The 27142-nt window shown below is 37.5% G+C and overlaps 1 protein-coding gene across 1 annotated transcript; it reads right to left on the minus strand.

Annotated features, from left to right (window-relative positions):
* Positions 1 to 798: 798 nt before the first annotated feature.
* pkn2a (protein kinase N2a) lies at positions 799 to 25034 on the minus strand. Its single transcript, XM_079877761.1, has 22 exons — positions 24685 to 25034; positions 21313 to 21604; positions 12023 to 12177; positions 10899 to 11028; positions 10664 to 10809; positions 9063 to 9291; positions 8303 to 8485; positions 8076 to 8185; positions 7836 to 7979; positions 7529 to 7604; positions 6050 to 6209; positions 5836 to 5953; positions 5444 to 5580; positions 5280 to 5367; positions 4507 to 4598; positions 4233 to 4409; positions 3246 to 3308; positions 2806 to 2882; positions 2581 to 2723; positions 1728 to 1835; positions 1545 to 1625; positions 799 to 1428 (listed from the first exon to the last, which is right to left on the minus strand). The coding sequence occupies exons 1-22, from the start codon at positions 24703 to 24705 to the stop codon at positions 1225 to 1227; spliced, it is 2934 nt and encodes a 977-aa protein (XP_079733887.1). The 5' UTR covers positions 24706 to 25034; the 3' UTR covers positions 799 to 1224.
* Between the last annotated feature and the right edge of the window lie 2108 nt (positions 25035 to 27142).

Below are 27142 nucleotides of genomic sequence, written 5' to 3' on the forward strand. Positions count from 1 at the left end.
CTCCATTTGGATACATCTATGAAGCTTCAGGTGCATGTTTGTACATCTAGGGTTATTATTAGTATATTCATGTTGATATTTAGTGTCTAGCATGGATTCCAGTCTGTCATGACTCATGTCCATCATTTATGAGTTTTTTGTGAACAAAAGCCTATGAAATGGAAGAATTTCAGTAGGGAACAACTAGTGCTAACTCAACAAATGAGGTAATGTGATTGCCTATTACACGCACACACTACCATTCAAAAGTTTGTGGTCGGTAAGATTTTTTTAAATGTTTTTGAAAGAAGTCTCTTACGCTCACCGAAGCTGCATTTATTTGATAAAAATACAGTAAAACTGTATTTTGAAATATTACAAGTTAAATAAGTTTTCCATTTAAATACATTTTAAAATGTAATTTATTCCTGTGATGGCAGAACTGAATATTCAGCAGTCTTCAGTGCTATGTATATTATTACTGACCCCACACTTTTGAACACTAGTGTAAATCCACTGACAGCTTAAGTCTGGTTAAAAAACAATAACATGATGCTTAAACTTGACAAAAATAACTTAATGAATGAAAGAAGATACATTTCCTGTTTCAGAGCACTATGACATGTACATATATATATATATATATATATATATATATATATATATATATATATATATATGACTAGAGTTGTTATTATAGTAGTTATTATTTGCGTAGTTATATACTGTACTGAAGGGAAGAGTATAGACTCTATTGCATAAAAATGGCTAGATGTTTTGGTAATGGTGGCAAATTGTACATTCACTGGATATCAGATACCTATTATCTCGGTCTATGGCTTTAAAATACTTTTAAATAATTAACATTGACATTTGACAGACTTTTTTAACCAGTCACATTGTAAATGCTTCAAATACAAAAATATCAAAATCAAGGCTCATCCTTCTCAGTGTAACTGATGAAATTCTGTGGCCTACTGACTTCCACAACACTAGGGGGTGCCAGTAAGGCACCTGATCACATGGTTCTCATGAGCTGTGGTTAGTTGTCAGTATAGTTAAAAACTATACTGGTCAGTTCATGTTTTTCTCAATCAGTGCTTAGGTCCAATCATCTCTGATGAAATGTCAAAACAGAAAAGAGGTTGTGGTATTCCTAAAACAACACTGACAACAAAATGGGGATATCAGCAAATGGTCTGATTCACATTCTGTGTGTGTAGAGGGAGGGATGCCGACACACGGCTAACACCAGTCTGCAATATAGTCAAAGTCTACAAACAGGTCCTGCTCGTCCTGGTTTAAGTGCCGGGGTTCTCTGGGCGGTGTCAGCACTGGATCCTCTGAGGTAAATTCATCGTCAAAGTTACTAACGTCACTGGAACCTTGGATTATGGGCACAAATGGCGGCTTCACTTTCTTTGCTAATAGTCCATCCCAGTCAATATTCTGGAAAAAAATAAGGTACAAATAATATTTATATGCAGAGAGAGAGAGAGAGAGGTAAAAAAAAAAATCTTGTAAGGATTGAAACAGTATATGTAGCCAGATGTTTCGGAACTTACCCTGAAGAACAGATGTTTCTTCACATCCTGTGCGTCGCGTTCACCAGCTCCAAGTCGTCGCTCTGGATTCCTTCTTAATAACTGTGTACAAAGTGAAAAAATATTGAAAACGAGACTGATACTCCTACAAAATGTGTCTACACTCGGTAAATCCACACTGGTAAAGCTGCTCCTGGTACCAACCCTTCTCATAATGGAGATGGCCTCCGTTGAGAGGAATCTTGGGTAGCGAACCTCATCATTTACAATGCTGTCAAACACCTCTTCTTCATCATCACCGGGAAATGGAGACTATGGAAACATGGACCCACTTAGTCAAAAAAAAAAAAAAAACTAAATCCACAGATGACCAATGATTGATATTGATTTCACTTTCACACTTATACATTTGCTTGAGTGTGAACATTATTTTGTTGGTTGTCTTCTTGTCTGGTTTGTTTTCATGTGTCAAGTAGTGTCACAACGTCACACACCTTGAGCAGAATGATGGTTAAGAGGTACACAACCATTTAAAAGTTTGGGGTCAGTAAGATTATATTTTTATACTTTAATCCAGGAAAGACACATTCAATTGTTCAAAAGTGACAGTAAAGACATTTATAAAATTACAAAAGATTTCCATTTCAAATAAATGATTTTCTTTTGAACTTTCTAGTCATCAAAGAATCCTGAAATGACCAAAGAACAGATTTCACAAAAATATTAAGTAACACAAATGTTTTCAACATTGATAATTATAAGAAATGTTTCTTGAGCACCAAATCAGCATATTAAAATATTTTCTAAATGTGAATATTTTTCTGAATATTTTCATGCGACTGAAGACTGGAGAGAAGATTTTAAAATATATTAAATTATAAAACATTATTAAAATTTAAAAGAACTACTTCACAATATTACTTTTTTGTTTTGTTTTTTAAATAAATGCAGCCTTGGTGAGACTTCTTTCAAAGCATTCAAAAATCTTGCAGACCCCTTTCCCCATCTTTTACACAATAGTATATTTGGAGAGATGTATAAGTAGATGAGCTCTGACCTCCCCGACAAGCATCTCAAAAATGAGCACGCCGAGCCCCCACCAGTCCACTGCACGCGTGTAGGATGTTTCGGTTAACACTTCAGGAGCCAGAAATTCTGGAGTGCCACAGAAAGTGCTCGTTCTGTCCCGGTAACCCATTCCTAACACAGAAAGAGGTAGAACATGTGCATCTGGTGCTTGTACAGAGGGCAACAGAAAAAGAAAAAAAAAACATACCCTTACCTTCTTTGCAAAGACCAAAGTCAGCAATCTTGACAAATCCCTCTGTGTCAAGCAGTAAGTTATCCAACTTCAGATCTCTGAAGAATAAATGTAATAATCCTCAAATAAATAAATGAAAAACAAACATTCTTGTCAAAATTTGAATAGTTAATAGCCCCGATATACTAGTGGTGAAGTTCTTTTTCATTCTTTACTTGGAGGTAAAAAGAAAGTGACCATACATCCTAAAGTGAATACTATTTAATACGTCATCGCCACAAACCAATGGTAGTTCGAAGGTGTTTAGCAGCTGGAGTGAACTTTGCTGGATCGCTTTTTTCAAACTACAGAAACAAACTCCAAAAACTTCGTTTTGACCTGATTTTGTTTGAAATGGCGTCACACCAGTTTTGAAGTATATCGGGCCATAAGTACAGAGCACCACCAATCTTTCCACATACCTGTATACAATCCTGTGCTCATGTAAAAACTGCAACCCCAGGACGACACAAGCTGCATAAAACCTGCAACAATCAAGAACAACAGAAGATGTAGTGCTGATAAAGGCTTGATTATGTAAGGCCCGTTATATATTGGTCCAATTGCCGGTTCGCCAATACACGGGGAAGGTTATCACGTGTTCTGTCCTCACTCATGCAAAGTATTGGTTGGTTAAATTTGTAATACATTAATCATATGTATTCTCGTTATTTCATCTGACTCCATAAATGAAAGGTTTTAATAATATCTGTGCCTCACTAAAAGTGAGCGAATGTTTGACTATTCCCTTTAACCATTAAATGAACAATGTCAAGATCAGTTAGAATAATCACATGTAACAATTTAATATTTCAGATATCAGAGATCAATTCCTCAATCAATTCAAATATCTAAAACATGATTATACAATGGTTACACAAAAGAATCTTACCCAGCTTGTACCTGAGATAGATAGATAGAGAGAGAGAGAGAGAGAGAGAGAGAGAGAGAGAGAGAGAGAGAGAGAGAGAGAGAGAGAGAGAGAGAGAGAGAGAGACCACCTAACCAGTCTGCGTCCACCAGAGAAGAGCCCAGATAGAGCACGCACACCTTCCTTTATCCTGTTTGCCCAGGTGATATGGGGGATGGGGAAAGCCACCCTCAAATGGCTTAACCAGTTTTCTCTAAACTTCTATAAACCTTATTACCTTTTATTTTATCTATCTGGATATGAATATCTGTACCACTCACTTTGAGACATTTCAAATGACACCAAAAACATAACAGTCAATGATAAGCATTCACATTAAACCATATTCTTGTGTGAGTTCTTAGTAGTTTGCGGAAGTGAGGTCGTATGGGGGAGGTCAAATGGTAATTAGCCCTTTGTCTCAGACCAGGGCCTCAACCAGTATTTTCAGTCTTACAATTACAACCATCTTAAAAAGCACGACTTTTGTGTCACTCACGTGGCCCGTGGCTCTGAAAACACATCGGCGTGAATGTGCATCATGAGGTCTCCTCCTGCCGCATACTCCATCACAAAACACACATGCTCCTTGGTCTGGAAACACGCAAAAAGATTGACCAGGAACGGGTGCCGCACGCTGTTCACAGTCTCGAATATCCTCTTCTCACACATCAAACTGGGGAAATAGGAAACAAGATAGGATCAAATAAGCTAGTAGTTGATATATGTTGCTCACAAATGATCATATATAAAACTTTGAAAAAAAGTTTTACCTTTCAACCTCATCACGGGCAACAATATCTCCCTTTTTAAGGGCCTTGATGGCAAACATTTCACCTGTAATACTGTATTCTGCTAGTAACACCTAAGGGAAAAGGTAAAGTGATACAGATGTGAAATGTATTTATTTTCTGTGAATTGTATTGCCTTTCACCGCCACTATTTTGGGTATTTGTCAGGGCACCAAAATGTGTTGCTAAGGTGATTCTGGGTGACTATGATCTGTCACAGAAAATAAATCCTGGAAAGCCTGATCACTTAATAAAAAGGTTAATAACAAAAAAGAAGGGATGTACGAATATTAAAATTCAGCCAGATGCTGACAAGCTGACAATTTTTTTCATGGTATGAACAATAACTGATAAAAGGTCCATATTAAATAAATAAATAAAGGTAATTTAACAGTGTTATTAAATGTATTCATTCTTTTTTAAGATTAACAAAGTCGTCTCTTAAAACCCATTTCTTTTCCTTGGTTTTCAATTCACTGTGAGCTTCTGTCATAAATGTGTGGTTTGCCCTGTTTCTCTTCATTTTTTGTGTTGTTCAGCACTTTGGTCAGCTGTGCTTGCTGTTTTTAAATGTGCTATATAAATAAAACAAAATTGAAACTTGAAGTGAGCATAAGATGACGACAAAGACATTCTAAAAACAGAGGAAAAGAGCATGCACAAAAAATGCCTAAGTATAGTAAATATCCAATAGTAATATTGCCTTACATCACCACTAAATAATAAGACAATTTTAAGCATGAACACCCTCGTACCTTTCCAAAATGTCCCCGTCCTAACACTGCAACACATTTAAAGTCTTTAAGACTGAAATGAAACTGTTCTTCCTCTTCTTCTTCTTCCCTAAAACAACAAAAGACCTTCAGTCAAGTGTATATTTGTTAGTATAAGAAAAACATATGAATTATAAAAAGTTCACCTTATTTCGGTGTTCTTTTGAAAAGTTATGAGCTGTAATGCTGACGGTTGAGTCTCACGTTCCACGACTTCCTCAAGGTCAGACTGAACAATGATGCTATTCCTGTCAATTCGGTAGTCAAATGTGGTCAAAGTGTCCTATAAAAGAAAAAACACATTCTGTTTATACAAGATGAGACTGGATCTTTATGTTAATAAAAGTAACGATGAAGGGATTTCCTATTCCTTTCAAATGCAAGGGGGCAGATGAGAGACTGAACATGAATTATATGTCTGCTTCAGATCTTTATCCTCAGAGTCTTTTAACTGTGCTTTCAAGGAAACAGATGGCATCAATTCAGATGCCTGGGCGGCTTATCTCTACAACCACCACATGATAGCGTGTGATGTTACCTGTTCTCGCTCTTTGTTGGGGATCTGGTCCTCAGGCAGGACTTCTCTTATACTAACAGGAGAGTAAGGCTTTGGTGTAGCGTCTTTGTCAAAGTCCAGTTTTGCCACTATTGGGTCACTAGAGAGGCCAGACAAATGCAAACAGACACATAAAAGCACCACCTAGACAAAAGTGACTTGTTTACCAGTGTTAGTGTGAATTGTATGTTCATACCTCCTCAGAGCAGGGGTTCCTGGGAGACTGCTTTGTCCAGTCTCAGCAGCCAGCTCGGCCACTTGAGGACTAAATGAGTTATTGGGAGAGGGAATGGCCCTCTTCACCAGCCTGCCCCATGTACCGATGCTCATCTGAGGGGCCCGCAGAAACGTTCTCCCTACAAACACGGGAGATGAAAAGAAATACATTCATTAGACCCCATATAAACCCCTTTACTTAGAGATCATGGTTATATAAACAAGAAGCTACAATGACAATAACATAACTTGCACCAAATGGTGTAAAGGTGCAGGAGCAGATTTGGGACTGAAGCCCTGGTCTGTTGACAGGTGGGAATAAAACACTGTTTTGCTTTATTACAAGCAGTGAAAAAAGGCACTGCATTTATAATTGGCCCATTATGAGTTATTTAGGTTGAAATAACCTTTTTTTTGGGGCGATTTTTGATTTACCCCATCAATTCATGAGGATTTCAGTAAGTGGTGTCCAGTTGTCATCTTGTAGGTTATTTAGCATTTTTAATCAAATTATGTGTAAAAACATTTGAACTTTTTACAATTCAATCAAATAAAAGAGGAAATTGTGACTTATTACTTTTGTTTCATCCCTCACACTGAAAATGAAATGTTGAGTCTTGAGTGTATTGCATTGTGGGATACACTACAATAATTGTTGAATATTACTCTTCTTGGCAAATGTAGTAGGCCATCTGGGTATTTATTCTATACATACAAGCAGGTGTTCAAATAGAAATTTTAAATATGCACTACCAAAAAAAGAATTTAATTCTACAAGTCTGGCAAAAAGTCCTGCAAAGCTATTTTACCAATCATTTTTGGTGCAAGAAACCCTAAATGACAACCAAAACGTTTTTTTTTCCCGAGGCTAGCAGATTTTTCCAATTGTTTTCAATGGGAGCGCCAGCAACGTGACAAGGCTGAGCGTTTATTTCACGCTGAGTGCTCGCCATTTTTTTTACTGGTCATCGAGAGTTGAAGAATGTTCTACTTTGGGTAAAACGCAGCACTCATCCCTGTCACTTTTTACCCAGCTGTCCAATCACAGAGCAGGAGGGGCGGGACAAATAAAACACAACCAACCGCCATATCCTGCTTGTACAACGGCAAAAGGTGACAAGCAGCATAATAAAAAGCATACAAATTTAAAACAACAGCCAGAGAAAATACTTTACATTGTAAAGAATTTTCTATATAAAAACAATACAGAAACAAACTATCTGTGAAACGAGATAATAGTAACACTTGCGCAGATATTACGTATCATAGCAAGCAAAGCGTCTCAACTGGAAAAAAAAAAAATGCTGCGCTGCCGAAGCACTCTCAAGTGCCCACAGCTGGGCGTTCAGCAGAGCACCTGACATTTTCAGCTGGCTTAAAAACGCTGTGGTGGACACAAGGCCTAAAGGGTCTGATGTGGTCCTAAAGGGTCTCTACTATGTAGTGGAGATGCGCTCACCTTGTTGCTTTGAAAAGATCTTCTTTTGCCTTTGGAGTTTGGTTCTTCGCTCAATGACCGGATTAAAAAAGGTAACCTGTAACAAAAACGGCTTTTAGACCAAGCTCTGAAAATTAATCAAATTCCACTTCAGATCTACTAGGCTCAGTTTCATTAAAGAAGCAAAGGTGGGAAAACCTGCTCGGGGGTTTCAGGGGCCACTGAGCGTGAGGAATTCCTCTGACTTTCTCACAGAGCTCCAGGCTGCTAATCAGAGGGCTCTTTGTGAGAAAGTATTGATCGCTGAGAGACAATATTGTAAAGGTACCTCTGCAAACAGAGTCCCTTGTGGCTCAAGGTAAAGGCACATTCCATGCCGCTGGTTGTCCAGGAAGTCCTCCAGTCGCAGGAATTTCACTGCACAAAGAGACCGCCAATCTCTCCAATACACCGAGATCTCCAGCTCACGAGACTGCGGCACACAAACATTTGTCAAAGCATATAGAAACAAGACGCAGGAGTGTTTTGAATGTATCATGTTTAAATAAACATGTACTGTGAGTTTTACCCGGTCTAGCTCTAACGTAAACTTCTGGTCCCACGACTGATTACTGACAGGTTTCCAACTGGTCTGACCAACTACAGTGTTGTCAAGCTTCAGAACAGCACTAATCTCATCTGGAGTAAAACAGAAACACATACACATATTAAGCTCCTCAACTGGCACAGATGTATAAACTCAAATAAAAGGCTTGTGAAAAGCCACTTGAAATAAAGCACTAAGAACTACTCAACTGGACAAGTCATCATTTTTGGAGAGATTTCGAACGCTGGTTCCCCTGCGGTTCCCACGGCTCATGAAAGAGGAGCGCGTTTCACTGGGGCTCCAACCGGGCAGCGGCACCGATGTGGCTTTTGACCGTCCAGGAACACTGTCTAACAGGTCCTGACATCCCATGAGTCGAACCTCTAACTTGCCTGTTTTAGTCGATAACAGTCACCATTAAAAAAACACTGCTGTTCATGAGTTTCTGGTTAGTATGATTTTTAAAAATGTTTTTGAAAGAAGTCTCTTCTGCTCACCAAGGCTGTATTTGTTTGATCAAAAATACAGTAAAAAATGTAATATTGTGAAATATTATTTTGTTTTAAAATAATTGTTTTCTATTTTAATATTTTTAAATGGCAAAGCTGAATTTTCAGCATCATTACTCCAGTCTTCAGTGTCACATGATCCTTCAGAAATCATTCTAATATGCTGATTTGCTGCTCAAGAAACATTTATTATTATTATCAATGCTGAAAACAGTTGTACACCTAAATCTTTTTAAGGAAACTGAAACATTTTGATTAATAGACCGTTGCAAAGAACAGCATTTATTTGAAATAGAAATCTTGTATAAGATCATAAATGTCTTTACTGTCACTTTTGATCAATTTATGCATCCTTGATGAATAAAAATATGCATTACTTTTTTTTAAAAAAGTACTGACCCCGGTTAACAGCTTCATTTAACATATTAAGCTAAATCTGAAGGTAATACGTGCTAGTCACCTGTGAGTGCAGCTGGTTTGGAGCTGTTCTGGTTCTTGACAGTGCTGTTGTGGTTCTGTGTGGATATGAAGCTCTGGCGGGGACTGAGGGCCGGAGAGGACATGAGCGATAACTCCTCCATGATCAGACTGCTCTTGGGGTGGTTCTTCGGAAGCTCATTGAGTCTCTGCTCCAGGGAATACTTCAACAAATCCAGCTTCTGATTGGACTCATTGAATCTGGCCTGGGCCTGGATTTCACAGAATTGCAGCAGAGGACTTAATGACAGTTACATGGATGCACAGGTGAACCTTACTTTGTATATGGTAAGCTGAAAACAATGGCAGTGAAAGAATAGTTCACCAACAATGTTGTTTCAAACCTGTTTAATATTTTTGGCATGGAACATAAAAGGAGAATTTTCATGCAGCTGTTTTTTGCATATAATTCTGGTCCATCTGGTTGTGAAGTCTGACTTAACGCTGATCAACATTTCCGGGTCCAAACGCTCAGAATCAGATCCCAAAAGCAAACAACAAATGGAGCTAAAATATCTCACGGCATGCAGTAGTACTATCAAAAAAGTCTTCATACCGAAATCTCAGATGGCCACGAAACAAGAGACAGTAGTGTACATCGTGAGTTTTTAAAGCTTAGCTTAAAATTAAAACTTTGTCATGATTTACTCACCCTCATGTTGTTCCCAACCTGTATGAATTTCTTTCTTCTTCTGAACACAAAAGAGGATTGTTTGAAAGAATAGAAGATTGAAAAGAAGATTGAAGAATGTTTGTAACCAGAGAGTTGACGTTAGCCATTGACTTCCATAGTATTTTTTTCCTACTATAGAAGTCAATGGCTAACGTCAACTATCTGGGTTGGAACAGTCTTTTGGATACAGGTTTAAAACAACTTGAGGGTGAGTAAATGATGACAGAATTTTAATTTTGGGTGAACTATCCCTTTAAATGTGTGCTATAAATAATTAAACAGTGCTCATATACAGCTGTGGAGATAGATTCTCACTTGGAATGGAGTAGAGGCTTGAACCTGGAAACAGTATTTGTTGTGCCACAACTTAACAAGGAGATAGTGACCATGTCTGTCAAGAATGTCTGTCAATCTGATTTTTATTTCACACTAACATGCGAGCTTACGAATTAAATTAAATTATATTATTTTCTTTAATTTCATTTGTAATCTTGCTTGTCTGGAATAAAATATTTTATAAAAAAAAAAAAAATCCCATTATTATTATTTTACACAATTAAGCAACCTTACAAATTATTATTTTTATTTTATTTCACAAAAGGAAGCTTACAAATTAAATTGTAACCTTGCTTAATTGTAAGTGTCAAATAAATAAATAAATTCCATTCAATTCTATTCAATTCTATTCAATTCTATTCTATTCAATTCAATTCAATTCAATTCAATTCAATTCAATTCAATTCAATTCAATTCAATTCAATTCAATTCAATTCTATGTCAAGCTCGTACACTGCTGGTGGTCTCTCTGACCACCTTGTTTTCCAAGACTGCAAGGGTCAGAAGGTGAAAACTATAAACATGTTAAAACTTAAAAATAGTGTTAAAAGTAATGACAATACAGTTGAAGATACCTCTGAGTGCGCCCTCTTCTCAGCCAGTTTGCCAGAGCCCAACAGCTTCATGACATTCTTGGCCCCCTCGGCCACAGCATACTCTATCCGTGTGTGATGGCAGAGCTCCTCCACCCGCAGGTCCAGTGGACTGATGATGGGTTTGGCTGCACCACAACGCCACAAATATATTTATTACTTTGTGTTTTGATGAACTGTGACTGCTAATGCTGGAGGAACTACGTTTGAGTGTTACCAATGACATCATTGTTGTCGAAGCTGAGCTCGCTGGTTTGACTGGCTTTGAGGATCTGCATTCGGATGAACTCGATCTTTGTTTTGCTGTCTTGAAGCATCTGCTGTGCTGTTGCAAGCAGTTTCCTATCCTGTGAAGTCAACAACATAGTCATAGAACAGAAGTCATGCAAATACAGATACAGATTTTATGTGATGAAATGTTGTTTGACAAGAAATTCTCTTCCTCATGTTTTTTATTTTCACTTCACTTTATTAGACACTCTCGTGCAGGCTGGTCAAAGGCTAAACATATTCCAGGGACTGCGTCCCGTCTGACAGACTGTGAGAAGGAAAGGCTTCCATTTACAAGTCATTTCCTGGTTGACATCAGCCCTTGTTTAATTTCCCATAGGGCTGCACTGTGCTTCAGGCCTGTTAACACTCCACATCCTGACGGTGTGGGTGTGTGTGTGTGTGTGTAGTCAGAGGGGATAAGCTCACCGTCAGCACCACTCCTGTGGCCAAACCTCTCAGGAAATCTGCACTCTAACATGACATTAAAAGAGAAGCAGGAGTTCTGGGGTCCGTGTTTCTAACAAAGTGAATTTAGATGTATTTTATGCGTTGGCCTTTTTTCCTTGCTCATACACTACCATTCAAAAGTTTGGAGTCAGCAAGATTTTCTTATTTGAAAGAAATTAATATTTTTTTCAGCATCAAAAGTGACAGTAAAGACATTTGTATTGTTCCAAAAGATTTCTATATCAAATAAATGCTGTTCTTTTGAACTTTCTATTCATCAAAGAATCCTGGAGAAAAAAAATATGACTGTTTCCACAAAAATATTAAGCAATTGTTTTTAATGTTGATAGTAATAAGGAAAGTCTCTTCAGCAGCAAATCGGCATATTCGATTTCTGAAGGATCATGTGACACTGAAGACTGGAGTAATGATGCTGAAAATTCAGCTTTGCATCACAGGAATAAACGTTTGACTGGTGGTGTGTGTAGGTTGAGGGCCAAAAGGGGACTATAGTGTTCTCTCCTGTGCTTTGTAAACAACAGAGTCCTGGATTCTACATCACTGGAAAAAGAGAAGCCTCAAGCAAAAAGAGTCATTAAATAAAACCAAATGGTACATTACCTTTGAGGAGCCATTTGAATACATCTGGATCATGTTCTCGGCCCCCTGCTTCACCTTCAACTCAATGTCGTTCTGTTTTTTCAGGGCCGCTAGTCTGCCGCTGCTAGTGCATGTTCGTGCTTCACTTTTGGGGCTGTCCAGTGTAAGAGGGCACTCTGGGAAACAAATGACAGAAAGTTAGTAGGATCTGAAGAGTATCCAAGGAAAGACTTCCTGAAGCAACCTAGAGTTAAACAGATCCCAAAAATGAACATTCTGTAATCATTTACTCACTATTTATTTTTTTAAATACAATGGAAGTCAGTGGACAACAATGTTGTTTGGTTGCCAATGTTCTTCTTTTGTGTTCCACTAAAGACAGTCATACAGGTCTGAATGACATTAGGGTGACTAAATGATGACAGTTTTCATTTGGGTGGATTATCTATTTAAGTGTCTTGCTCAAGGGCACAATGGTGATGATGGATATCCCCTGTGGGAGGATTAAACCCATTTTGTTTAGTAGACCATATCTTCAACTACTTCTCCACACAACCACCACCATAAAGGACCAATTGAATAATTTCTTTGGGTCAGGAGTCAGAAGCTGAGTAATATGAGAGCAACAGAAATGAAGTTTCTGTAGTTTTCTGCGGCGAGTTCCAGATTTTTGGCTCAGCCACAACTAACAGGAAGGATGTTGCAACAAAAGTACCTGATTCTTTGTTTGACCTTTGAGAACCTTTAAGAGTCACATTTAAAAGCTGCACTAATCCAAGTATGAATATTTATTTTATGCTTTGAATTAATTTGTCATTATTGGTGCAGCAAAGTTTAAAAAGCGGTCCATGTGGTGAAGCACTCTTATGAGTGTGACTGCATAAGTCTTGCAGTTTTCCAGGAATGTTTTTGTGTGGCTGTGATGAGGGACTGTGAAAACTGAAATTATTTCAGTGAAGCACAGCACTACTTTACATGTCCAGACTAGAGGGAAAAAAAACTCCCCCACCTCTATAGGCAAATGAAACCAGTTAGACTTCTGCTAATAACAAACAAAAACAGCTTTCACTAAGGCACTTTATGTGACTGCAGAGCTGGGTAATATACAAAATATGGTAGCAGGCAACACACACACACACACACACACAAAAATATATTTTTGATAGCATCAACTGATGCTATAGACTTCAACAGAAATAATGGCAAAACAGTTTTTATTTACATGAAGCACTTTTCTCTTCCTCCACTTTTCTGTTAAATCAAGGTTCTATGTATTAAAAGGCAAAATAAATAATAAAAAAGAATAAATGTTAAATAAAAAAAGATCTCCCATCCATTCATTTAGCAAAACTATTTTTTTACTCTGTTTTACTCTGTTTACAACAATGGAGTCATCAGATTGAAGAAAAAAAGTTTGGGGTCATTAAGATTTCTTTTTTTTTTAAGAAACACATTTTTTCAGATATTTATTCAGCAAGGATGCCTTAAATTGAATTGTGACAGTAAAGACATTTATAATATTATTAAGGATCCTAAAGTTTTTTTTTTTTAAGTACTATTATTCATCAAAGAATCCTGAAAATAAATGTAACATGGTTTCCACAAAAATATTAAGCAGCACAACTGTTTTCAACACTGATAATAAATTCCTTCTAAAAAGTGTAAAAAAAACTCAATGCTTGAAAATCATGTGCTGATAATAGATAATAGAGATAAGATAATAGAATTTTTTTTTATTATTACATGACATGCAAAAAAGTGCACCTTCCTCAGTGTTCACATTCTTTTGAAACATTTTATCTTTAGAAACAATTTCTTACATATAAACACGTGTGTATTCAATAAATCAATAAGACCATTTACTCAATTGACAATTACCCAATATCCGAAAAGGAACAGCTTCACAATATAAAAAAACTAGACTAAAAGTCTTCATTCAAACCATGTGGTTGTAAAGTGTCAAGACAAAAAATCCATTTGCTTTCAGTTTGTAATTATTTCTGTTCCATATTCGAGTTACGATACATCGGAAATACAATATCTATTCCACAAAAAAACAATTCATTAACTGTATGATTTACATCTGTGAAATTTCGAGCAACTGGTTCTATTTATAGCACTTCTGTGTTCATTAATATGGAATCCCAGCTGATGATTGGTCTTACCCACATATTGAAGGCCATAAGGGCAAGAAAGTAATTATATATCACATTTGTTGAACAACAAAAAATAAAGTGTCTGATTTCAAATTCCTGTTTTTTGGAATAGCTAAAATTCCTTTTTTTATGTCACGACAAGCCAAACAATGTTTGCATGGACCTTTGATTGTTTTGAATGCATTTCAACAGAAGTGGTGTTGGTATGTACCAAGTAATCCCATAAATTTCTTCCCCTATAATACACAAACAGAGGTCCATCATTGACCTTATTCACAGTGGCGCCATCTTTGATTTTTAATGGTAATGAAAGCGAGGCTGTGAGGGACAGACATACATCTCTTCATTGGGTTGTACTGTTATTTAATGTGTTTTTTTATTGTTCTGCTTACGAAACACTGCAAAAAATACCTTTCTGAGAAATTTCAGTAGACAAAATTCCCAGACAATATTATGAGCTGTGGAAAATGACAAAAGATCTAGGAGCTTTATACAGCTTTTTACAGAGGATGCCATTGAAAGCACGGTAAGTCTATTCCTCACAGCCTCACTTTCATACCTGTCATGGCACTGCTCTGATTAAGATCTATTAAACAATTTATTAAATTTCTCGCTTGTGTTTAAAATATGACTGTTTTTTAAAGATGTTTTTGACATATATACAGTGGGGAGAACAAGTATTTGATACACTGCCGATTTTGCAGGTTTTCCCACTTACAAAGCATGTAGAAGTCTGTAATTTTTATCATAATTTGCATTTTATTGCATGACATAAGTATTTGATCACCTACCAACCAGTAAGAATTCCGGCTCTCATAGACCTGTTAGTTTTTCTTTAAGAAGCCCTCCTGTTCTCCACTCATTACCTGTATTAACTGCACCAGTTTGAACTCGTTACCTGTATAAAAGACACCTGTCCACACACACAATCAAACAGACTCCAACCTCTCCACAATGGCCAAGACCAGAGAGCTGTGTAAGGACATCAGGGATAAAATTGTAGACCTGCACAAGGCTGGGATGGGCTACAGGACAATAGGCAAGCAGCTTGGTGAGAAGGCAACAACTGTTGGCGCAATTATTAGAAAATGGAAGAAGTTCAAGATGACGGTCAATCTCCCTCGGTCTGGGGCACCATGCAAGATCTCACCTCGTGGGGCATCAATGATCATGAGGAAGGTGAGGGATCAGCCCAGAACTACACGGCAGGACCTGGTCAATGACCTGAAGAGAGCTGGGACCACAGTCTCAAAGAAAACCATTAGTAACACACTACACTGTCATGAATTAAAATCCTGCAGCGCACGCAAGGTCCCCCTGCTCAAGCCAGCGCATGTCCAGGCCCGTCTGAAGTTTGCCAATGACCATCTGGATGATCCAGAGGAGGAATGGGAGAAGGTCATGTGGTCCGATGAGACAAAAATAGAGCTTTTTGGTCTAAACTCCACTCGCCGTGTTTGGAGGAAGAAGGATGAGTACAACCCCAAGAACACCATCCCAACTGTGAAGCATGGAGGTGGAAACATCATTCTTTGGGGATGCTTTTCTGCAAAGGGGACAGGACGACAGCACCGTATTGAGGGGAGGATGGATGGGGCCATGTATCGCAAGATCTTTGCCAACAACCTCCTTCCCTCAGTAAGAGCATTGAAGATGGGTCATGGCTGGGTCTTCCAGCATGACAATGACCCGAAACACACAGCCAGGGCAACTAAGGAGTGGCTCCATAAGAAGCATCTCAAGGTCCTGGAGTGGCCTAGCCAGTCTCCAGACCTGAACCCAATAGAAAATCTTTGGAGGGAGCTGAAAATCCGTATTGCCCAGCAACAGCCCCGAAACCTGAAGCATCTGGAGAAGGTCTGTATGGAGGAGTGGGCCAAAATCCCTGCTGCAATGTGTGCAAACCAGGTCAAGAACTACAGGAAATGTATGATCTCTGTAATTGCAAACAAAGGTTTCTGTACCAAATATTAAGTTCTGCTTTTCTGATGTATTAAATACTTATGTCATGCAATAAAATGCAAATTAATTAAAAATCATACAATGTGATTTTCTGGATTTTTGTTTTAGATTCCGTCACTTACCTATGATAAATATTACAGACTTCTACATGTTTTGTAAGTGTGAAAATCGGCAGTGTATCAAATACTTGTTCTCCCCACTGTATATGTGGTACAACATAACATCAACAAATTTTTCTTTATTTTGGAATATTTAATTGAGACGTCATCTAAAATATTAACTTTCTCCAAAGACGACTCCAATCACTGATTCTTATATCCGCATGCTAAAAATGTATCATTACATTTTCTTGACTCAATATCTAAGTCTGTTCTATTTGATCAAATATGTCTTATTCTTAGGAACTGACTATAGGGTAAACCCTGTTTTAGTAGTCCCTACTTGCAATGGGTGGTTTCTATCCGTTGGTTTTCTATGTACCGTTGTCGATAAGATATGCTCAACTTTAAAAACTTTAACGTCCAGACATGGGAGCTCACTATCGTTGTTTTCCATATTAAATTTAATTGAAATCACAAAAACAACTCATATATATATGGAAAGACTGTAGTTCCTTCCTTGAGCCTTTAAAAAGTTTGATAATAAGAAATGTTTCTTGTATGCTTCATATTAGAATTTCTGAAGGATCATGTGACAATGAAAATTATGAAGAGACAATGAAGAGTAATGATGCTGAAAATTCAGCTTTTTCATCAAAATTGTGCCTCTATAAACAGTCAAACTCAAACAATACGAACCATAAATTAAATTTAAACCATTTAATCTGCAGTTAAAGGATATGATAACGTCACAACAATCCCAAAATATAACATATCTCCAAAAATGCATTGATCTAAATAAAACTGCTACATAGGCAACACATACAAATTATGAAGGTTGTTGAGGTTCAGAGAGGAAACGAGAAGGTTGTCTGTGCTTAATAAATCTTCACAGAGCACCTTTGTGTGGGAAGCACATGTTAATGATGAACAATTGTCTTTTGTTGAGCACCTGGAGAATCCTTACACAAGGCATAAATACAGATGCCTCTGTTGTGGTTATTATAAATAGAGTCCGCAGGGTAAGAGAATAACGCACACACACAGCAGATATTACTAACCTACTACAAGGAGACTTAAGAGGTGCTTAAAAGCAGATTATAGGCCTTTAACACACCGGACTAGCAATTTATTTCCTACAGGTCAAAAGACGTTTTTACAAGATGTCTCAAGCTTATAAAGGCTAAAATATTAAAAACTGTAATATTAAGACATATTATTACAATTTAAATAATTGTTGTCTATTTTATTATATTATAAAATGTAATTTATTCCTGGGATAAAGCTAAATTTTCAGCATTATTAGTCTTCAGTGTCACATGATCCTTCAGAAATCATTCTAATACGCCGATTTGCTGCTCAAGAAGCATTTATTTTTATAATCAATGTTGAAAACAGTTGTGCTGCTTAATATTTTTTTTTTTTTTGGAAATCGTGATACACTACCATTCAAAACTTTAAGACAAGTACAAAAAAAAAAAATAAATAAATAAATAAATAAAAAAAATAAATATATATATATATATATATATATATATATATATATATATATATATATATATATATATATATATATATATATATATATATATATATATATATATATATATATATATATATATATATATATATATATATATATACACACATGTATAGCACCAACAATAATTGATAACAATTGAGCAGTAAATCAGCATATTAGAATGATTTCTGAAGGATCATGTGACACTGAAGACTGGAGTAATGATGCTGAAAATTCAGCGTTGCATCACAGGAATAAATTATATTTTAAAATACATTCAAATAGAAAACAGTTATTTTAAATTGTAATAATATTTTCACAATTTCACAACTGTATTTTTGAACAAATAAATGCAGCCTTGGTGAGAAAAACATTTAAATCTTAATTATTAATTAATTTAAATCTTAATAATCTTAATTATTGCAAACTTTGGACCGATAGTGTACATGCTATACGGAAAGTCCACTGTCTGAGCTCCAGTCCTTCCTTACAAGTGCTGAGCAACAGAGAGCACGATTACATCATCAGTGAGGCACTGGCACGCTGTTCTTGCAGCGGCATCTGGAAGCAGATCTGCTGACTTCTGCTCAGTGGACACAGACTGAGGAGGTCAACACAGAGGTGTGACACACGGCGACATTCCTCTTGCGCTGAGTCACCAAACAAAAGCCCCTTCACATCAGATAAGGTTTCCATGCCAGGCTAAATCTTGTCCCATATAAGGATGCGGTTAGTAGAGCAAGAGATTTGACCAAACTTCTGGCAGATATCTTCACCATAATATATAATAGTTCAAAGAGGTTTGCTCTGTAATCATTCAGTTTAGATGAACTGTTACACCTGTATTGTGTTAATGTGCTCACATATCTCAAATGTAAAACCTATTTATTATCTTCAAAGCAATCAAAAAGTGCTTTGTGGACACTGTGGACCAAGACATTTTTTCAAAAATAGCAACAATAAGGATGGCCCACTGGAAACCGCAAGACTGCACCATTTAATAATTTTTTTTTAATGTATTTCTGATCAAATAAATGAAGCCTTTGAATTTTTTACAAATATTACCCGCACCAATATATTGTACAATATAAAGAAAAAACAACAACTATACTATTATATTATGAAATGACTAAAACATACAATTAAAAAAAAAAACATTACTTAAAAAGTTTTCTATTTGAATACATTTTTAAAATGTATTTATTCCTGTGATGTCAAATCTGAAATTTCAGCATCATTACTACAGTCTTCAGTGTCACATGATCCTTCAGAAATCATTCTAATATGTTGATTTGCTGCTCAATAAACATTTCTTATTATAATCAATGTTGAAAACAGGTGTGGTGTTTAATGTTTTTGTGAAAAACATGATGATGATACATTTACTTTTTCTGGAGCCTTGATGAATAGAAAGTTTAAAAGTATTTTGAACATTTATTTGAAATAGAAATATTTTGTAACATTATAAATGTTTTTGATCAATTTAATGCATCCTTGGCTGAATAAAAGTTGTTGTTTTTTTAACTGACCCCAAACTTTTGAACAGCAGTGTCTATGTGTATACACACACACGATATATAAGGTTGTATATAATGATTCAACACCCATTGCAAATCAGGTTTATTGGCAAAATTTACAGACTTTCAGCTGTTTGCAATGAACAAATCATACAAAAGTAATTGAAATAGATCAACGCAACAAATGTTTCCCCAAAGTCAACTGAAAATGCAACTTTTAATGACTTCTGCATTCTCAAAATGATTCATCCCCCTGAATAGAATCCCTCACAACAGCACAAATCTGTAAAACAGGTGTTGTCTCAAGCACACCTGATGCAACTAATCAAGAGTTTCATTAGTTGCACCAGGTGTGCTTGAGCTAGAACACCTGAAATATCTGAACTGGCTAGGGCCTTGTCCACACGAAGGCTATGTTTACACGGAAACGATCTGAAGAGAAAACGCAAAAGTGGCGTTGCGTTATTACTTTTTATTCTGCGTTTAAACAAGCGTTATGGGGGGGAAATCTGCGTGCATATGGTGACGCAAAAGTGTGTGAAATTCGATGTAGTATGCACTCCAGGCGGCTAAGTGGCAATGTGAAGCACTGCCACACAACAACACCAAGTCCGCGCGCCTGCGTACTGCGCCGCGTCTGTCTAGCAGACTTTTGCGTTTTTACCCTTTAGACGGGAACGCGACGGTGGAGCATTTTTAAGATTTCCACTCTGGAGGGTGGTTTCACTTTTTTGCGTTTGAAAACGCATCTTTTTCACTACGTTTTGGCCTTACGTCCAAACTGAGAGTGTTTTTAGCAACAAAAACAAAAGCTTTTTGAAAACGCTCTCCAAAGTGGATACATTTGAAAACTACATTTTCGCATTGTAATGTGGACTGTGAAAATGGAGGTATTTAAAAACAATGAAGTTTAGTCATGTGACACATATTGAACCCATAGATATTCATGTTTATACCGGTCTTGTGCCTGTTATGTGCTGTTCAATTTCACACAGTGGCTAAAATATGGTACTTTCCACACTCTTCATATCACTCTCCTGCAAAGATGACAGAAAATTCACTCGCATTTGCTGTCCTGCGGCAAAACATGAGAGCAGTTGCGTTTTAGACCAAACAAATAATGGTGAGTGAGTGAGACCTGGACACATGAGTGAATTGTGAGATATTTTGCTAAATAAAATGATCCTGCCAGAAGAATTGCGTGTTAACTTGATGTCTTGTTGTGTCTGTATCATCTCAGTGAGCTTTTACGGAGGTTTACGCATGCGCTGTAAGGTGAATTTAGCGTTTTCCGACGTTTCAGTGTGGATGAGAAACTTTTGGAAAACGCTACTGTGGACGGAAAGCATTTAGAAACAAAAACTCAGTTTTCAAATCTATCCGGATTAATGTAGACGTAGCCTAGTTTGGTTGAGTGTCACATTTGACTGCATGTTAGTCAAAAGAATGGTCCAAAAAATTAAGAGAAGATATCATCATCCTTCAGGAAATCCTAGGAGAAAACTTCGTGCCAGCAGTGAGGAAGCTGAAGCTTGGGCGTCAATGGACCTTCCAACAGGACAATGATCCCAAGCCTACCTCAAATTCCACCAAGGCTTGGTAGCAGAAAAAAGTCTTGAAAGATTCTACAGTGGCATCACAGTCACCTGATTTGAACCCCATAGAAAATCTCTGGTGGGATTTGAAGAAGGTGGTTGCGGCATGCAAACCCACGAATATTACTAAACTGGAGGCCATTGCTCATGAAGAATGGCCTAAGATTCCTCAGAAACGCTGCCAGAAGCTGGTGTCTGGTTATACATCTCGTTTGCAGTAAGTCATAACAGCAAAAGGGTGTTCTACTAAGTACTAAAGATGCCAAGTCATTAAAAGTTGCATTTTTAGTTGAATTTGGGGAAACCACTTGAAACATTTGTTGTGTTGAGCTATTTCAATTACTTTTGTTTGATTTGTACATTGCAAACAATTTTGCCAATAAATCTGATTTGCAAAGGGAGTTGAATCATATGGGGCACTGCAGACAGTTGAAGCTTACTTATGACAGCTTTGCTCATACCTAAGAGAAGATCCTCTGGATCCTTTACCACAATATGAGCGTTGAGTTCCTGAAGCTCTTGATGCAGCTCCTCTAACTTCTTGTTGGATTTCTTGAGTATATTATCAACATATGCCAGTCTCTTTTTTTCTGTAGTGACTTTTCTGAGGTTCTCCACCCCCTCTTTGATCTTCAGCTCTTTGCGGATCTCCCTCTTGATCTGCTCCTTGATTTCATCTAGCTTCTGCTGCACCATGGTATCAGACAGGTCAAGGTTGTGCCCGAGGCCCAGCTGCTCCGAAACCATGTGAGCCTGTACAGAATAAAACTTTTATAGTCATCACAAATAAATACAAAGCTTTCACATAAAGGTCTTTTTTTCCCCATTCAAAAAATAAAAGAATAAATAAAACATTCTTAGTCAACACATGAAGGAAATTCCCTCCTAGGATAAATTTTTGCTCACAGTAACACGAGTCATTATATATTGCATTCAAATCTCCCAGTGCACCCTGCACACAAACCCCATAAGCATGAACGAAAACACACACAGGTACACATAAACAAAGAAACACAGTATCACTGACATCAGCAGGGAGGATAACTGGTCTGAGTGGGTGAGCCAAATCCTGCTTAGCCCAGCTCTTCATGCGCTCATGACAACATGTAAGAGAACTGACACAGCTCCTCTAATCTTCCTCCAGGGGAAATTGTAGCCATAAATAAAGCATCAAAACAAAGTACTGAAAACTTTCAGCAGAATGTGCTCATTCAGGTCTAAGGGAGGATGAAGGCAAAGTTCGTCAAATATGCACAGACAATTAGAAAAACATATCTGATTCTATATAGTCATATACGGCCGATATTAATGTCAATAACTAGCCTAATTTTCAGTTATGGCTGAAAATGTTATAATTCAATACTATTTTGTCAATATACTTATATATATATAAAAATTTAAACAGTAAAAACTTGCCAGAAGTGAATTTAGGCATCACATTATAATGTACGTCATGAAAAATGGATATTTCATTTATTTTGAGATTTGCTAAAGACAATTTACATTAAACAATAATATGAGTGTTTTGAAAGATTAAAGGCAGGGTAGGTGATTTGTTCCACAACCATTTTTTGTTATGCTGGTTGAAAGCATTAGCTAAGTTAAGTGGTCTAAATCAATCCACGTTGCTGATGATCAGATGCTTTTATGATGCTTCATTAAAAAATGCTTGCTGTTTTCTCAATTTTATAAGTGTTCATTTTGTTATTGAGTGGAAAACGCGCACATATTTACATATTTAAACTTCGCTCTGTGGGGTGTCGCCGGATGTTCGCTTGCAGTATATCGCTAGTCATGTATTTCGAACTTTGTTTTACCCCTAAACGAAGAATGAAAAAGAACTTCGCCGTGAGTATATATGGGCCTTTTATCCTTTAAAGCTAGCTCACTATTGCTAGCCTCTCCGAAAATTGCCTACCCTACCTTTAACTAAACGTCAAGCCTAAATAAAAGTAAATCTAAAAGTGAAACTGAGCATGCACATTTAAATATCCAATTTCAACCAATACAGATCAAATAAAATCTCTCTAATATTAGCAGATAATCAATATGGTACAGATATATTATGCTTCATTAATCTGAATTATGTTGATTAAGTTTTTCCTGTAAGTTATAACTAAAAGCAAAACTGGGCTGAATCTTCTGAAATTTTAGATTTGGTGACCCACTTGTTTATAGTCTTCATGCATGACTTCACTGTCTAAAAAAATAAATAAAACACAACACAACTGGCACTATGCTTACACGTACAGCACTGACTCATAGGTCAACTGAAGGTCATGGAAAAGCAACTTCTGTACTTCATTTTAGTTACTATAGGAAAAAGCCAGTTGCACCTTATCTCTTCCTTGTACCGCCAGCTGTGCTACACTCAGGACAAGTCACACACACATACAAAATCAACATTCAAACAGCATAATAAAATAAAAAAGTCATTAATAAAGCGCTTTGCTTATTAAACTCAAACTGATGGGGTGAAAATCTCCCTTCATACACTAAAGAGAGTCTTAAAGAGCACTTTAACGAACTACAACCTCATCAGACCTCTCATTCACCACATAAAACCAAATTATGCAGCATTGTCTCTTCCACTTTCCAGAATACTCATGGACTTATCAGTTCTGGGAACAATGCTGATAAAACATGTTTTGGTAACAACGTTGTCATTTCCAGTTTAAAATAGCTGAAAAACACACAATTCTGCTCGTAAACTGAATACACTGGCAAAATGATGACTGCATGGGCATGGTTTTGTATACCAGACAACTAAATTTTCAAATTAGATATCATGATTATGTCTGTGAACAACAACATCAAAAGTGATAAGCTAATGGGTGGATTAAAAAAGTAACTATTGTAGAAAGGGTTAAAGTCCATATCTAGAAGTCTTCCACAAAAAGGCACGTTATAATTTGAGTTATAATGGATGACAGCTCATTGCAGTTATTGAAATGCCATCCATTGCCAAAAACATTATCTTGACATTTAAGACGCTTCAAAAGCAGATAAACAGTTTATTAAAAAAAAGAAGAAAGAATTGAATTGGAATAGTTAATGTATAAATTGTTTCGTTTGTTAGTTTATGTTACCTAACAAACCACTTAGGGTGTTAAAAGATACATTGTAAACACATTCAGTTTATCTTGATAAAGTTTCAAAAAGTTAGAAACAAGACTGCAGTTCAGCACTAAACAAAAAGACAAAAAGCAACAACCAAATAACTACAAAATGATTTGTAGAAAACGTTTCAAAACAAGCATAAACCACGAGAACAGAATTTCATACTATACTTCCCAGTAAACGTTATACTACGCCTCAATTCCAGGAATGCTGTGGTGGTAATAATGTTGGAGGGCGGCAGTGGACTTAATACAATACTGTGTATTAGCTTTATTTAAATATGTTTTAGGTTTTGTCTTCATCCCATTTTGCAGTCTAACGTTAGTTAGGCAGCTCACTGACTTAGGTTAAGACACAGCCAGTGGTTTCAATTCCAATCCATCAAAACTCCGTGTTTTCCAATAGGCAACGCCGCATAAAATCAGTCCAATTTTAAATGGAGACAATACTATGACTGCACGGGAGAAAATACATGCTCTAAACTCCTGTCATAAGTATTTTTCATGCCCCGTTCCCCGTTTTCCCGTGTCATGAGCTCTTCGGCGGAGGGAGAAGCTCGTCCCAAAGGAAGAAAAGAAGTGGTTTGAAAGTGCGCGAGAGAGCTGCGCTTACGGCGCATACTATGTTTGTGAAGCATAAAAGTCGCCGTGCACACTTTACACCATTCAAGATTCTTTTCATCAATATTGCACAAGATAACAAACTTTTCCTACCTGCATGGGATCGGCGGCCATCTTGGTTGTGAACTCTTTTGAATCAAACTCTGGGGAAGGGGAGGTGAGTGAGTCACTCCCAAAAAACAAGGCTGTTATGTTTCCGTCTCAAGCGAAAAGCTCTTTATTTTTTTCCGTACGATCATGGCCGGGAGACGGAGGGGGTCCCATGGTTGAGCTGAGAGTTTGTTGTAAATGTAGGGGTTTAAACCCAGAGCTCAGGGCGGAGATCCGCGCATTTGGGGTGAACGTAGAGTTCTGCTGCTGCTAAAATCGGAACAAGGCAAGGGGAGGCGGGTGGCAGAACGACCCAAGTGCAAGTTTCTGTTCCCGCACCCAGTTCAGCCACTGCTAGTCCACCCTCGATCATGTGATCAATAACAGCTTCATCACTAACACAGAGGCTTCAACACAACAGTCTAGTTCCACAGGAGCAGCAACTCTAATTATATCAGGACTTAATAGAACTATTGCTTAATAGAGCAAATATAAGATTTTAAGTTTTGCTAATTTTATCTCCTTGCACTTTGTTAAATTGGTCTTCAAATGCCAAAATAACGCTGCTCCCCCACCCCTTTGCAAAACAATAACAAGACAGCAAAGTGTTACCAGACCCACCACCCGAGCAGCATTAAAAGGCAATTGTAGTATCCCTTTCCGTAGAACATCATTTGCCCAAACTGCCTTTTCAGTAAAAGAATTCTCTACCAGACCACTTGACATGTATTCCAACATTACCCACCTTCAAAAAAAAAAAAAAAAAAAAATTGTGGCTAATTCAGGAACAATATTTCTCTCATATTTAGTTTCTGCATTGTGCTCTCTCTGTATAGCCTACTTTCTCTTTTTTTTGTTGCTCTTTTCATTGCATTAAATTTCATTTTATCTCTATCTCATTTATAATAATGTTAGTCTGTATTCTTTTTTTTAACTAAAAGCCCTGTAGGGACAAGTGTTGTGAATTAGCTTTAGCTAAAAACACTATGATACATACATCAGATGACTGTTTAAGTTTCTCTATGTTTTTTTTGTTTTTTTTGTATCTGTCCCTATCTAAATAAACTTTAATAATAATAACTGTATTCAGAAATAACACTTATTTGGGCGATTTTACTTTACTGCGATTTATTTCGTAAGCAGAGCAACAAACCAAGCTAGGGTTTATTTTATTGGAGAGGTATATGCATTATACACGGACTTGTTATGTAGAAGTAACAAAAAATCGTTCTATCGCAGTAACACATTATATAATTATTTTGAAAAACAAATCGTTCTGTTTTAAATCATTCTGAAGACCAGGGTGACTTCAAATCATTTAAATATTAAAATAAATTAATTTTCCCCAAGTAATCCTATTTCTTTTTCAACGTTTTTCACCCTCAATAACGATTTTTATTATTATGACCGCCGCTAGCGTAGCTAGCGAAAGCGGTCATATAGGGATTGTCAAAGTTTTTTTTTTTTTTTTTTCCCGTCACCTTACTGAATTTTTCGTCAACGATACCAGGGACACCGAAGCACCGGGGAACATGAAATTTGGTGGGCATGCAGCCCCACTAGACTTCTAAGGAAAAATTTCGTTTGGTCCCCGGGGGCCACTCCCCCCCCGCGCTGGGCCCCCCCAAACCCCAAAAAAGGCAGTTTTTCCTAAATAACTACCTGAACCGTGGCACCGAGGATGAAGAAATTTTTATGGTATGTTGGTCTACTAGACTTTTACGGAAAAATTTCGTTTGGTCCCCGGGGGCCACTCCCCCCCCCGCGCTGGGGCCCCCGTAAATTTTTCGTCAACGATACCAGGGACACCGAAGCACCGGGGAACATGAAATTTGGTGGGCATGTAGCCCCACTAGACTTCTAAGGAAAAATTTTGTTTGGTCCCCAGGGGCCACTCCCCCCCCGCGCTGGGCCCCCCCAAACCCAAAAAAATGCAGTTTTTCCTAAATAACTACCTGAACCGTGGCACCGAGGATGAAGAAATTTTTATGGTATGTTGGTCTACTAGACTTTTACAGAAAAATTTCGTTTGGTCCCCGGGGGCCACTTCCCCCCCCCCCCGCGCTGGGGCCCCCGTAAATTTTTCGTCAACGATACCAGGGACACCGAAGCACCGGGGAACATGAAATTTGGTGGGCATGCAGCCCCACTAGACTTCTAAGGAAAAATTTCGTTTGGTCCCCGGGGGCCACTCCCCCCCCGCGCTGGGCCCCCCCAAACCCAAAAAAATGCAGTTTTTCCTAAATAACTACCTGAACCGTGGCACCGAGGATGAAGAAATTTTTATGGTATGTTGGTCTACTAGACTTTTACAGAAAAATTTCGTTTGGTCCCCGGGGGCCACTTCCCCCCCCCCCGCGCTGGGGCCCCCGTAAATTTTTCGTCAACGATACCAGGGACACCGAAGCACCGGGGAACATGAAATTTGGTGGGCATGCAGCCCCACTAGACTTCTAAGGAA

This window comes from Squalius cephalus, assembly GCF_949319135.1.
Source record: "Squalius cephalus genome assembly, chromosome: 7".
In the NCBI taxonomy this organism is placed as follows: Eukaryota; Metazoa; Chordata; class Actinopteri; order Cypriniformes; family Leuciscidae; genus Squalius; species Squalius cephalus.

Bases quoted from the DNA above. Each gene is read 5' to 3' on its own strand.
- pkn2a (XM_079877761.1), bottom strand. From the start codon at position 24,705: ATGGCCGCCGATCCCATGCAG. The intron at 9,292-10,663 runs GTATCTTCAACT...TGTGAAATCCAG, and splicing joins AGAAGAGGGCGCACTCAGAG to GCCCAGGCCAGATTCAATGA. The intron at 1,429-1,544 runs GTAAGTTCCGAA...ATTTTTTTCCAG, and splicing joins AGAAACATCTGTTCTTCAGG to AATATTGACTGGGATGGACT.